The 14,261-nt window shown below is 46.0% G+C and overlaps 1 protein-coding gene across 4 annotated transcripts in view; it reads left to right on the top strand.

Annotated features, from left to right (window-relative positions):
* PHF12 (PHD finger protein 12) overlaps nt 1-14,261 on the top strand; it is a 252,771-nt gene that overhangs the window by 74,786 nt on the left and 163,724 nt on the right. For all 4 annotated transcript variants that reach the window (XR_010241510.1, XM_063955905.1, XM_063955904.1 and 1 more), the window contains exon 3: nt 5,582-5,654. Coding sequence is in view for 3 of the 4 variants with exons in the window: in XM_063955905.1 (XP_063811975.1) it covers nt 5,582-5,654 (73 nt within the window). In the remaining variant the exon portion in view is untranslated. The remainder of the gene's footprint in view (nt 1-5,581; nt 5,655-14,261) is intronic.

The following is a 14,261-nucleotide window of genomic DNA, read 5'->3' as shown; positions in this document are numbered from 1 at the left end:
GATTGGTGGTTCAAATTCGGGCACTTTTGGGCCAGAATCTTGGGCTCCTGACGATCCCGGGATTGGCCTCCCTAGACAGGAATGAGGAGGGGAAAGCTGTGTTGTCTAAACGCTTTATATCTTTAACACACTCTAGCATGGACAGGTATGTCCTTAAATCGCTACAATAATTAAATATAATATCTTTGACTCGTGTTGGCAGAGGATGACAAAAATAACATAGCTTTATCTTCAATCAATTCCAGCTTTGGTCACTTGCTCAGTAGAAGTTATAATATATAATGGAAGTTGCTCACTCAATTTAGTAATACCAGCTGAAAGGGAGGGGTTATTCTAAACAAGAAAAATACACAAAACAGATTTTCCCATGCACACCAATGTGTATTAGCAGAAGATTTGAACACTGGTGGTAGAAAATGCAGATCTTGGTTACATCAATTTGCAAAGATGTGGTTAAGCCACCAGGCCACTTCACGGGTTCTCGTATACGTGTGGTCCCTACACTGCATGATGGCAGCAGTACCCACTCTACGCCATATAATTGTCTACTGTAGGGCACATGGTAATAGCACATACAAATATATATTTAAATTGAGAGCCACACCACCTGGAGTAAGCCCTAGTTCCTTCAAATGGCGCTATAAGAACTAGTTTGCTCTCCAGTTATCTGGTCCCATCTGTGCCTCTCAGAACTGCAATAACAATTATGGTGAGATGAGATTGTCATGGTTTTTGATGACCGTTTTCATTGCTGGGTGGCAGAATTAGGTGGTTTGGAAACCATAATACTTGTGATTTTATATATCTTACCTTCATGATATGCATTGTTCTGAACAAATTCTTCATTATGCCAACAGCTGCAGAGTGGCTGAAATGATTCTGTGGCCTTTATTGTACTTCATCAGTCTTTTGAAGCCTACACAGATAAACGTAAATGTTTGTTTATGGAAACAGGTCTAGAAGATTCATTGCAATTTAAAAATAAAATTTAAGTTCAGCATTCAACTTATGTATGTTCTATATTGGCTGTGTATGATGCGTTAGATGTTTCTGCATACTGTATGCATAGAATGTGTGTACAAGTGTCTGCATTTCTGTGTGCACATTTCTCTATTTCTGTCTGCAGGTATGTTAAGCGTTGTATTTTTTAAGCGTCTTAGAAATGAACTGTGTGCATTGGCCATCAATCCCTACAATGAATGAATGTCACTAGTTTGGTTTATGACTATGAGGTATATGCAATTACCGGCGAATCGCGGCAATTTTTCGCCCGGTTTTTAATTCGACCCAATTCGACCGTCGAATTCCGGCAAGTGGGTGCCGGAATTCCACATATTCAATAAAAAACGGATTCGACAGTCCCGCTGTCGAAAAACGGCCGATTTGACGGATTTTGATTAGATTTTTAAAAAACGGGAAAAAACAGTAAAAAACCCGGAAAAAAATTGCGTGGGGTCCCCCCTCCAAAGCATAACTAGCCTCGGCCTCTTCGAGCCGGTCCTGGTTCTAAAAATCCGGGGAAAAAACTGACAGGGGATCCCCCGTATTTTTAAAACCAGCACCGGGCTCTGCGCCTGGTGCAAAAAATACGGGGGACAAAAAGCGTAGGGGTCCCCCGCATTTTTTACACCAGCATCGGGCTCCACTAGCTGGACAGATAATGCCACAGCCGGGGGTCACTTTTATACAGCGCCCTGCGGCCATGGCATTAAATATCCAACTAGTCACCCCTGGCCGGGGTACCCTGGGGAGTGGGGACCCCTTCAATCAAGGGGTCCCCCCCCCAGCCACCCAAGGGCCAGGGGTGAAGCCCGAGGCTGTCTTCCCCCCCCCCCCCCCATCCACCATCCATGGGCCGCGGATGGGGGGCTGATAGCCTTGAGAAAATTGAAAGAATATTGTTTTTTTCCAGTAGTACTACAAGTCCCAGCAAGCCTCCCCACGCAAGCTGGTACTTGGAGAACCACAAGTACCAGCATGCGAGAGAAAAACGGGCCCGCTGGTACCTGTAGTTCTACTGGAAAAAATACCCAAATAAAAACAGGGCACGTACACCATGAGAGTAAAACTTTATTTCACACATGTCGACACACACATACTTACCTATGTTCACACGCCGACCTCTGTCCACTTGTCCAAGTAGAATCCACGGTGTACCTGTGAATAAAATTATACTCACCTGATCCAGTGTCCTGTGGACAGATGTCGGTGTGTGAACATAGGTAAGTATGTTTGTGTTGACATGTGTGAAATAGAGTTTTACTCTCACAGTGTGCGTGTCCTGTTTTTATTTGGGTATTTTTTTTCCAGTAGAACTACAGGTGCCAATGGGCCCGTTTTTCTACCGCATGCTGGTACTTGTGGTAATCCAAGTACCAGCTTGCGAGGGGGGGGGGGGGGGGGGGGGAGGCTTGCTGGGACTTGTAGTACTACTGGAAAAAACAGTATTCTTACAATTTTCTCAAGGCAATCAGCCCCCCATCCGCAGCCCTTGGATGGGGGGGGGGGGGGGGGGGGACAGCCTCGGGCTTTACCCCTGGCCCTTGGGTGGCTGGGGGGGGACTCCCCCAGGGTACCCCGGCCAGGGGTGACTAGTTGGACATTTAATGCCACGGCCGCAGGGCGCTGTATAATAGTGACCCCTGGCTGTGGCATTATCTGTCCAGCTAGTGGAGCCCGATGCTGGTGTAAAAAATACGGGGGACCCCTACGCTTTTTGTCCCCCGTATTTTTTGCACCAGCACCAGGCGCAGAGCCCGGTGCTGGTTTTAAAAATACGGGGGATCCCCTGTCAGTTTTCCCCCCGGATTTTTAGAACCAGGACCGGCTCGAAGAGCCCGAGGCTGGTTATGCTTTGGAGGGGGGACCCCACGCAATTTTTTTTCAGATTTTTACCATTCTATTTAAAAAACAAAAAAAAACCAACAATATTTTTAAAAATATATAAATAATACTTGTGCCTCCAAAATAGACAAACCAAGTACCTAATCCCTTCTAATATAAATAGATATGCTATTACCAATAAAAAAAAAACACACCAAAAAACATGTTTTTAATTTTTTTTTATTAGATTCCGCCAGCAAAGTGTGGCGGATTGAAAATGACGAATTTACTGTCTAAAAGCACTGTTGTCGAATTTACAAACTTCAATTGAATATACTTTTGTCGAATTGCCGCTTTTGTACCATTGCAGAAATGTCGAATTTGACAAATGTCGAATTTCAAAAAGTCGAATTTGGAAAGTCCGTTTTTTTGACGAAAAGTACTGAATTGCATTGTCGAATTTTTTTGGGGGGGCGAAAATGTCCCATTTTTCGACATTTTCGGGAATTCGACCGCAATTGCATACACCCCTATCTGTTGCTTTTCCTTTTGGTGTTATCCTGTCTGTAATTTATTGCGGGATCGGACTATGCATCTACAATGTCTAGGTTGACATGGACAAAAAGTCGAAACTGAAAGGTTGGCATTTACAGAAGGTCAACAGGTTCAAATGGTTGACATGGTGTTGGTCCACACACACATGGTTGAGTGACTGAAATGATCCTGTGCAGGGTGGAGGTTTTTTTTTTTGTTGTTTTTTTTTTGTCTTTTCATGTCTTTGAACTTTTTTCATCCTTGACTATTCATGTCACAAATCATAACCTTTAGTAACCTTGTGTCGAGCAAAGCGAGTCACCATCCCCGAAGTGTGGCAGGCGGACACGTTTCTATAAATGTTGGTCCCAGATGGAAAGCTATCCACACTAACCTCAAAAATGCAAATCAAAGTGGTGTTATTGCTGTACATATTAGGCTAGGGTTGCATTTCTTTCTGCATGTTGCAGTATCTTTGCTAGGACTCCATATGTGTGCATGCCTCTTGCTGTCCACAATACTTTAAATCATGTTTCTGCATATCCATGCAGGTGTGGCTTCCTGTGTATGTCATTTGTGTTTATACTTGGTATATAAACTCAGCTGAAGGGGGAGGCACCTTTCCCTTGAGAATGGAAATAAAACCACTTCATTAGATGGTTGAGGAAGGAATGAGGCACTGGCTCAGTGCAGAGTACTGGGAGTTCCACACTGTTATCTAGAACAGAAGTAGCACACTGTTAAGTCGCTGCCTAAACACTGCACTTTTAGGTTCTTCATTGAGTAGCTGCTTCTCTTAATTTAGCATGAGTCATCACCCATGGTAGGGGAATGGCGAACTGTCAAGCCAGGTTTAAAGCATAGACTTGGGATAGGTCAACCAAAATTAAGGGTGAAGCATAAATAAATGTGCCTTGAAGAGATGGGATAAAGGTGGGGGGAGTTGGGTGCAGTGAGTCTGGTTTCAATGTATGATCTGTTTGGAGAGGCTTGCCAATGGAGAAGTGTACTATAGCAGTATATTATGTTTGTTTTGCTGCTTTTACTAGTAGCAAATTGACACCTTCAAATGTTTCCAGATCTTTTTTTTAATTTAAGTACTCACGTTCATCAAAAGTAGTGGCATTGCTATTTCTATTTCTTTTATTTATTTATAAGTTTCTTATATAGCGCAGCATATATTCCGTTGCGCTTTAAAATTGGAAACAACAATTATATAACAAAACTGGGTAATTCAAACAAACAGTCATAGAGGTAGGAAGGCCCTGCTTACAATCTATAGGAAAATAGACATTGATACACAAGGATAGGTGCTATCTATTGCATAATTGTACACCAGATTGTAAAGGTTCTTGGTGGGCTGTATGATGAGGTAGCACAGTGATGTTGGCCTGGGGTCAGGAGGATGGGAAAGTGAAGAAAGAGAAAAAAATGTGTGGACTGTACAGTGGGGATACAACTGGACAGGAAAGCTCATGAAGGTTGAGTGAGCAGTTCTGGGATGTGATAAGCTAACCTGAATAGCTGAGGTTTCAGGGAATGTTTGGAGACTAGGGGAGAGTCCGATTGTGCGTGGTAGGGCATTCCACAGAGTAAGTGCAGCCCGGAGAAAGTCCTGCAATCATGAATAGGAGCAAATAGTGTGGTTTAGAGACGTAGATCTTGTGAAGAGGACTGGTTGGGAGATATTTTGAGATAAGGAGAGAGATGTACATAGGTGTAGTTTGGTTAGCTGCCTTATGTGTAAGCAAAAGTATTTTATATTGAATACGGTAGAATACAGGTACCCAGTGGAGTGGATCTGCAGCCGATGAACGTATAGTGAGGAAGATTAACCTCACAGCTGCTTTTAGAATGGATTGTAGTGGTGAGTGTCTTTTTGGTAAGACCAGTATGGAGACTATTACAATAATCAATACAGGAGGTAAACATGTCTGTTTGAATGTGTGAAATAAACCTGAAGGCAAAATCACAATTCTGTCCAGGAATCTGGCCTCTATAGTTGACATCTGGGTGTGCAGTCTGTAAAACTTATTAGTAAAGTAGAGGAGTCTGGAGCCGAAGGTTTGGCCTACAGACTACACAGCAATGGTTGAAATGATAGTGGTGTTTGTATATTTATAGTCCTCTTTGTGCAGCAAATGTTTCTAGCATTACTGATTTGTAGGTAATACAGTGCTGTTTATGAATAAAGTTGATCTCTTAATTCTTTCTGTTTTATTAGCAACCCTCCCCTGAGTGAAGAAATGCTGCCCCCTGGAGAATGGATGTGTCATCGCTGCACAATACGCAGAAAGGTAACTTCTTTTGGCAGTGTTTATTTCTGAGTAACCAATGAACTTGAATTGACTCCAACTTGGAATAATCCTCTCAGTTGGGGTCCTCACATGGCGCACTCTGTTACTTTTTTTTCATTCTTGGCTGATGAGAAATACTCTTGGGACAACTTTAAGATTGCGATATTCCATTATGCGGAAGGGAGACAGTTGTTGAAACTTTGTAGCTGCAGCACCATGATTGGGGTGTGGGGAAGTGGCTGATCTATCTATGGTGAGCGGTTTCACTTCTGTTTGGGTGTACATGCATATTGTTCCCAAGTATACAGGGTTTAGCCATGTAAAATTTTAAACCAGTCTGAAGTCCTGCTTTGGGCGTCCAGAAACCCATTCGGAAACCCAAAGTGCTGACTTGGCGCACATTACGTCTCTCACCTCAGGAGGCTGCGATAAAAATTGTCATCACTGCAGCTACTGGCTGTCTAACCTGAGCAACAATTGAATTGGTCTGTTTTGCACCCCCTAGTGGTAGCCGTGGAGTAAAACAATTACATTTGGCCCACAGTTCATTTTCCCGCATCTGAGCTTATGTGGAGTGGAGAGAACCCTGCAAGGTTATGGTGGTGGATCCCAATTGAGAAATAAGACCCCTTATGGCAAAAAAAAATATTTTTGGGGATTTATTTTCCTGTGTACCTCTTAAGCTGAAGTGATATAATGGGATACGGTCTGACAGTGTCTAGGTTGACAATGTTTAGGTCGACCACTATAGGTCGACAGGTCAAAAGGTCGACATGAGTTATTTTAAAAAAATCTTTATTTCTCTAACGTCCTAGTTGATGCTGGTGACTCCGTAAGGACCATGGGGAATAGACGGGCTCCGCAGAAGACAGGGCACTTTAAGAAATAATTTGGATACTGGTGTGCTCTGGCTCCTCCCTCTATGTCCCTCCTCCAGACCTCAGTTTGAATCTGTGCCCGGACGAGTGGGTGCTACTTAGTGAGCTCTCCTGAGCTTGCTATAAGAAAGTATTTTGTTAGGTTTTTATTTTCAGAGAGATCTGCTGGCAACAGACTCTCTGCAGCGTGGGACTGAGGGGAGAGAAGCAGCCCTACTCACTGAAGATAGGTCCTGCTTCTTAGGCTACTGGACACCATTAGCTCCAGAGGGATCGTACACAGGATCTCACCCTTTGTCGTCCGATCCCGGAGCCGCGCCGCCGCCCCCCTCGCAGAGCCGGAAGACAGAAGCCGGGTGAAAGAAGCAAGAAGACTTCAAAATCGGCGGCAGAAGACTCCAGTCTTCAAACTGAGGTAGCGCACAGCACTGCAGCTGTGCGCCATTGCTCCCACACTACACCCACATACTCCGGTCACTGTAGGGCGCAGGGTGTGGGGGGGGGGGCGCCCTGGGCAGCAATTAGAACCTCTTGGCAAAAGTTGGGCATATATACAGTTGGGCACTGTATATATGCATGAGCCCCCGCCATAATTTTGTACAGAAACGCGGGACAGAAGCCCGCCGCTGAGGGGGCGGGGCTTTTTCCTCAGCACTCACCAGCGCCATTTTCTCTCCACAGCTCCACTGAGAGGAAGCTCCCCAGGCTCTCCCCTGCAGATTCACGGTAGAAGAGGGTAAAAAGAGAGGGGGGCACATAAATTAGGCGCAAAAACATATTATTATACAGCAGCTACTGGGTTAACACTAAGTTACTGTGTGATTCCTGGGACATATGGCGCTGGGGTGTGTGCTGGCATACTATCTCTCTGTCTCTCCAAAAGGCCTTGTGGGGGAACTGTCTTCAAAAAGAGCATCCCCTGTGTGTGTGTGTGTGTGTGGTGTCGGTACGTTTGTGTCGACATGTTTGACGAGGAAGGCTATGTGGAAGCATAGCGGGAGCAAATGAATGTGGGGTCGCCGCCGACACCTGATTGGATGGATATGTGGAAGGTTTTAAATGATGATAATTCCTTGCATGAAAGGTTGGATAAAGCTGAAACCTTAGGACAGTCGGGGTCTCAGCCCATGCCTGATCCTATGTCGCAGAGGCCGTCAGGGTCTCAGAAGCGCCCACTATCCCAAATTGTTGACACAGATATCGACACGGATTCCGACTCCAGTGTCGATTGCGATGATGCAAAGTTACAGCCTAAATTGGCTAAAGCCATCCGTTATGATTATAGCAATGAAGGATGTGTAGCACATCACACAGGAAACCCCAGTCCCTGACAAGAGGGTTCATATGTATGGGGGAAAAAGGCAGGTGGTGACCTTTCCCCCTTCACATGAGCTAAATGAGTTATGTGAAAAGGCTTGGGAATCTCCAGATAAAAAACTGCAGATTTCCAAACGGATGCTTATGGCGTATCCTTTCCCGCCAACGGACAGGTTACGCTGGGAATCCTCCCCTAGGGTGGACAAAGCTCGAACACGCTTATCCAAGAGGGTAGCCCTCACAGGATACGGCCACCCTAAAAGATGCTGCGGATAGAAAGCAAGAGGGTACCCTGAAGTCCATTTATATACATTCAGGTACCTTACTAAGGCCGGCAATTGCGTCGGCCTGGGTGTGTAGTGCTGTAGCAGCATGGACGGATACCTTATCTGAGGAACTTGATACCTTGAACAAGGATACTATATTAATGACCCTGGGGCATATAAAAGACGCTGTCCTATATATGAGAGATGCTCAAAGAGACATTAGCCTTCTGGGCTCTAGAATAAATGCAATGTCGATTTCTGCCAGAAGGGTCCTGTGGGCTCGGCAATGGACAGGTGATGCCAACTCAAAAAGGCACATGGAGGTTTTACCTTACAAGGGTGAGGAGTTGTTTGGGGAGGGTCTCTCGGACCTGGTCTCCACAGCTACTGCTGGAAAGTCAATTTTTTTGCCATATGTTCCCTCACAACCTAAGAAAGCACCGTATTACCAAATGCAGTCCTTTCGATCACAAAAAAGCAAGAAAGTCCGAGGTGTGTCCTTTCTTGCCAGAGGCAGGGGCAGAGGAAAGAAGCTGCATAACACAGCTAGTTCCCAGGAACAGAAGTCCTCCCCGGCTTCCACAAAATCCACCGCATTACGCTGGGGCTCCACAGGTGGAGCTAGGCCCGGTGGGGGCGCGTCTCCGAAATTTCAGCCACAAGTGGGTTCACTCACAGGTGGATCCCTGGGCAATAGAGATTGTGTCTCAGGGATACAAGCTGGAATTTGAAGAGATGCCCCCTCACCGCTACCTCAAATCGGCCCTGCCAGTTTCCCCCTTAGAGAGGGAAATAGTGTTAGCTGCAATTCACAAATTGTATCTTCAGCAGGTGGTGGTCAAGGTTCCCCTCCTTCAGCAAGGAAAGTGTTATTATTAGACCATGTTTGTGGTACCGAAACTGGACGGTTCGGTCAGACCCATATTGAATTTAAAATCCCTGAACATATACCTGAAAAGGTTCAAGTTCAAGATGGAATCGCTCAGAGCGGTCATCGCAAGCCTGGAAGGGGGGGATTTTATGGTGTCTCTGGACATAAAGGATGCTTACCTTCATGTCCCCATTTATCCACCTCATCAGGCGTACCTCAGATTTGTGGTACAGGATTGTCATTAACAATTCCAGACGTTGCCGTTTGGTCTCTCCACGGCACCGAGAATATTTACCAAGGTAATGGCGGAAATGATGGTGCTACTGCGAAAGCAAGGGGTCACAATTATCCCATACTTGGACGATCTCCTCATAAAGGCGAGGTCCAGAGAGCAGTTGCTGATCAGCGTAGCACGCTCTCGGGAAGTGTTAAAACAGTACGGCTGGATTCTAAATATTCCAAAGTCGCAGTTGATTCCTACGACTTGTCTGCCCTTCCTGGGCATGATTCTGGACACAGACCAGAAGAGGGTTCATCTCCCGATGGAGAAGGCTCAGGAGCTCATGACACTGGTCAGAGACCTATTAAAACCAAAACAGGTGTCGGTGCATCACTGCACGCGAGTCCTGGGAAAGATGGTGGCATCATATGAGGCCATTCCCTTCGGCAGGTTCCATGCGAGCATCCTTCTACAGATGCATCGGCTGATCACCCTATCCCCCAGGGCCAGGGTGTCTCTCCTGTGGTGGCTGCAGAGTGCTCACCTTCTCGAGGGCCGCAGATTCGGCATTCAGGACTGGGTCCCGGTGACCACGGATGCAATCCTCCGAGGGTGGGGGGCAGTCACACAGGGAAGAAATTTCCAAGGTCTGTGGTCAAGTCAGGAGACTTGCCTTCACATCAATATCTTGGAACTAAGGGCCATATACAACGCCCTACGTCAAGCGGAGACCCTGCTTCGCGACCAATCGGTGCTGATTCAGTCAGACAACATCACTGCAGTGGCTCATGTAAACCGCCAAGGCGGCACAAGGAGCAGTGTGGCGATGGCGGAAGCCACCAGGATTCTTCGCTGGGTGGAGAATCACGTAAGAGCACTGTCAGCAGTGTTCATTCCGGGAGTGGACAACTGGGAAGCAGACTTCCTCAGCAGGCACGACCTCCACCCGGGAGAGTGGGGACTTCATCAAGAAGTCTTCACGCAGATTGCAAGTCGGTGGGAACTGCCACAGGTGGACATGATGGCATCCCGCCTCAACAAAAAGCTACAGAGGTATTGCGCCAGGTCAAGAGACCCTCAGGCGATAGCTGTAGACGCACTAGTGACACCGTGGGTGTTCCAGTCGGTGTATGTATTTCCTCCGCTTCCTCTCATACCCAAGGTGCTGAGAATCATAAGAAAAAGAGGAGTGAGAACAATACTCATTGTTCCGGATTGGCCAAGAAGGACTTGGTATCCAGATCAGCAAGAAATGCTCACAGAGGACCAATGGCCTCTGCCTCTAAGACAGGACTTGTTGCAACAGGGGCCCTGTCTGTTCCAAGACTTACCGCGGCTGCGTTTGACGGCATGGTGGTTGAACGCCGGATCCTAGCAGAAAAAGGCATTCCGGATGAGGTTATTCCTACGCTGATAAAGGCTAGGAAGGACGTGACGGCTAAACATTATCACTGTATATGGCGAAAATATGTTGCTTGGTGTGAGGCCAGGAATGCCCCTACGGAGGAATTCCAGCTGGGCCGTTTCCTTCACTTCCTACAGTCAGGAGTGACTTTGGGCCTAAAATTGGGTTCCATTAAGGTCCAGATTTCGGCCCTATCCATTTTCTTTCAAAAAGAACTGGCTTCTCTACCTGAATTTCAGACGTTTGTAAAGGGAGTGCTGCATATTCAGCCCCCTTTTGTGCCTCCAGTGGCACCTTGGGATCTTAACGTGGTGTTGAGTTTCCTGAAGTCACACTGGTTTGAGCCACTTAAAACCGTGGAGTTAAAATTTCTCACGTGGAAGGTGGTCATGCTACTAGCCTTGGCTTCAGCTAGGCGTGTGTCAGAATTAGCGGCTATGTCACATAAAAGCCCTTATCTAGTTTTCCATATGGACGGGGCAGAATTGCGGATCCGTCCACAATTTCTCCCAAAAGTGGTGTTATCTTTTCATATGAACCAACCTATTGTGGTGCCTGTGGCTACTCGTGACTTGGAGGATTCCGAGTTACTAGATGTGGTCAGGGCTTTGAAGGTTTATGTAGCCAGAACGGCTAGAGTCAGGAAAACTGAGTCGCTGTTTATAATGTATGCATCCAACAAGCTGGGTGTTCCTGCTTCAAAGCAAACTATTGCTCGCTGGATCTGTAACACGATTCAGCAGGCTCATTCTGCGGCTGGATTGCCGCTACCAAAATCAGTAAAAGACCACTCCACAAGGAAGGTGGGCTCTTCTTGGGCGGCTGCCCGAGGGGTTTCGGCATTACAGCTTTGCGGAGCAGCTACTTGGTCAGGTTCGAACACTTTTGCAAAGTTTTACAAGTTTGGTACTCTGGCTGAGGAGGACCTTGTGTTTGCTCATTCGGTGCTGCAGAGTCATCCGCACTCTCCCGCCCGTTTGGGAGCTTTGGTATAATCCCCATGGTCCTTACGGAGTCCCCAGCATCCACTAGGACGTTAGAAAATAAGATTTTACTTACTGGTAAATCTATTTCTCGTAGTCTTTAGTGGATGCTGGGCGCCCGTCCCAAGTGCGGACTTCTTCTGCAATACTTGTATATAGTTATTGCTTAAATAAGGGTTATGTTATGGTTGCATCAGGGTTGGTCTGATGCTCCGTTGTTGTTCATACTGTTAACTGGGTAAGTTTATCACAAGTTATACGGTGTGATTGGTGTGGCTGGTATGAGTCTTGCCCTGGATTCCAAAATCCTTTCCTTGTACTGTCAGCTCTTCCGGGCACAGTTTCTCTAACTGAGGTCTGGAGGAGGGACAGAGGGAGGAGCCAGAGCACACCAGTATCCAAATTCTTTCTTAAAGTGCCCTGTCTCCTACGGAGACCGTCTATTCCCCATGGTCCTTACGGAGTCCCCAGCATCCACTACGGACTACGAGAAATAGATTTACCGGTAAGTAAAATCTTATTTTTTTCATACTTAACGATCCACGTGGACTAAGTTTGGAATGGTAATCTGTGCCAAGCGAAGCGGCAACGGAGCGAGGCACCTTGCCCGAAGCATGGCGAGCCATGCGAGGGGACACGGTGCACTAATTGGGGTTCCCGGTCACACTACGAAGAAAACTACACCAAAAAACATTGAAAACTCATGTCGACCTTTTGACCTGTCGACCTTTTGACCTGTCGACCTTTTGACCTGTCGACATGTCGACCTATGGTGGTCGACCTAGACACTGTCGATCTAATGATCCACACCCGCTATAATACTGTATTATGCTTTCAGATTGAAAAATGTGAGTGCTTGGTGATTTATATATTCACTTCAATTTACTGGTTTTTTGGCCTAGCTAAGTTGACATTCTTTACACTTACACTCACTGTACCTCTGTTTTGATTATGGATAACTTTCCCATTTTCGCTTGAGTGTTTTGATGTTTTTCATGTGATAGTCCGTAAGTTTTGTGGAATACTCTTTAGAAGGGGCTATTTCAATTGTTTGGGCGTCTAAAAATTTGGTCTAAATGGGACTTTTTAGATGCCCAAACAACTGTCACAATTCAATTGTGTTTGGGCGCCCATCTGAACCTGTCTAAAATACCTGCTTTAGGCGTCCAGACTCTCGTTTGAACACTGTCCAGTTTACGCACATTTTTTCTTGCACCTCAGGAGGCTGCGAGAAAAATGTGGTCCCCGCGGCTGCTGGGAGCCCAAACCACAGAACAATTGAATTGTTGCCGCTGGGCACCCTCTAGTGGCGGCCTCGGAATAAATAACATTTGAATCGGCCTCCTTGTGTTCACATTGTTGAAGGTAAACCTATTTCTTCTGTAAACCTTTGACCTCTATGGTCAGTCTTCTACTGTACAAGTTGCCCTTATGCAGATACAATATCTAAAAAAAGGTTAACAAAGGGATGGTAAACCATGGTCTACAAATGCTATATATTAAAATCGCCTTTAGGTGGATACTTTTGGAAGCGGACTTTGTGAGCAGTGTTACTGTACCTTGTGCACATTGGGGCCGATTAATTGTTTTACTCTGTGGCTACTGCTAGGGGGTGCAAAACGGAGTAATTGTTGCTCCGTTTAGACGCCCAGTAGCCCAACATACAGGGCTGACATTTCTTCTCTCTACCTCCTCAGGTGCGAAAAGAAATGTACGCTAAGTCAGCAATTTGGGCGTCCAAACGGGAGTTTGGACATTCAAAGCAGGACTTTAGTCTGATTTAACCATTTTACGACTGCTAAACCCTGTCTGTTTGGGCGCAACATACATGATGTGCATGGGCGACAAAACATCAATTGAATTGTGACAATTATTTGGGGTCTAAACATTCCTGTATTTGGTGGGATTTTTAGACGTCCAAAACAATTTGAATAAGCCCCAAATGTGCCTTGTGTGAGTATAAAGGGTAGCACTATTTCTTACTTAGTACTGTATTAGGAACAGTCAGAATCTGTGTTTATCCACCAGTAATGCATTTGAGTGTGTATTTGTGTTGACATACTCATTACACATGTGAATATGTACAGTATGCTGTTTGCAATTTCTGTGTCATCCCCCCACCTCCACAAAGCAGGTGGTATGGAGCATAAGGTTTTATTACAGAACAATTTGTATATGCAAACATTTATGGTAATAAGCAGCGTACCGTACCCCTATTATGGCATGCAGGTTAGACAGATTAGAAATAAGAAATTCAGTTGTTCACAAAAGGAATCATAGCCATAATCGCAATTTCTCTAACGTCCTTGAGGATGCTGGGACTCCGTAAGGACCATGGGGAATAGACGGGCTCCGCAGGAGATGAAGCACTTTAAGAAAGCTTTGGACTCTGGGTGTGCACTGGCTCCTCCCTCTATGCCCCTCCTCCAGACCTCAGTTTTACACGGTGCCCAGAGCAGGATGGGTGCACTGCAGAGAGCTCTCCTGAGTTCTCTGCCTAAAAGCATTTTTGTTTGGATTTTTTTCTCTACTTTTTTTACTTTTCTCTATCGTCCTAGTGGATGCTGGGGTTCCTGAAAGGACCAGGGGGATAGCGGCTCCGCAGGAGACAGGGCACAAAAAGTAAAGCTTTAGGATCAGGTGGTGTGCACTGGCTCCTCCCCCTAT

This window comes from Pseudophryne corroboree, chromosome 2 (genome assembly GCF_028390025.1).
Source record: "Pseudophryne corroboree isolate aPseCor3 chromosome 2, aPseCor3.hap2, whole genome shotgun sequence".
Lineage (NCBI taxonomy): Eukaryota > Metazoa > Chordata > Amphibia > Anura > Myobatrachidae > Pseudophryne > Pseudophryne corroboree.
This window is presented reverse-complemented; position numbering and strand designations above follow the sequence as displayed.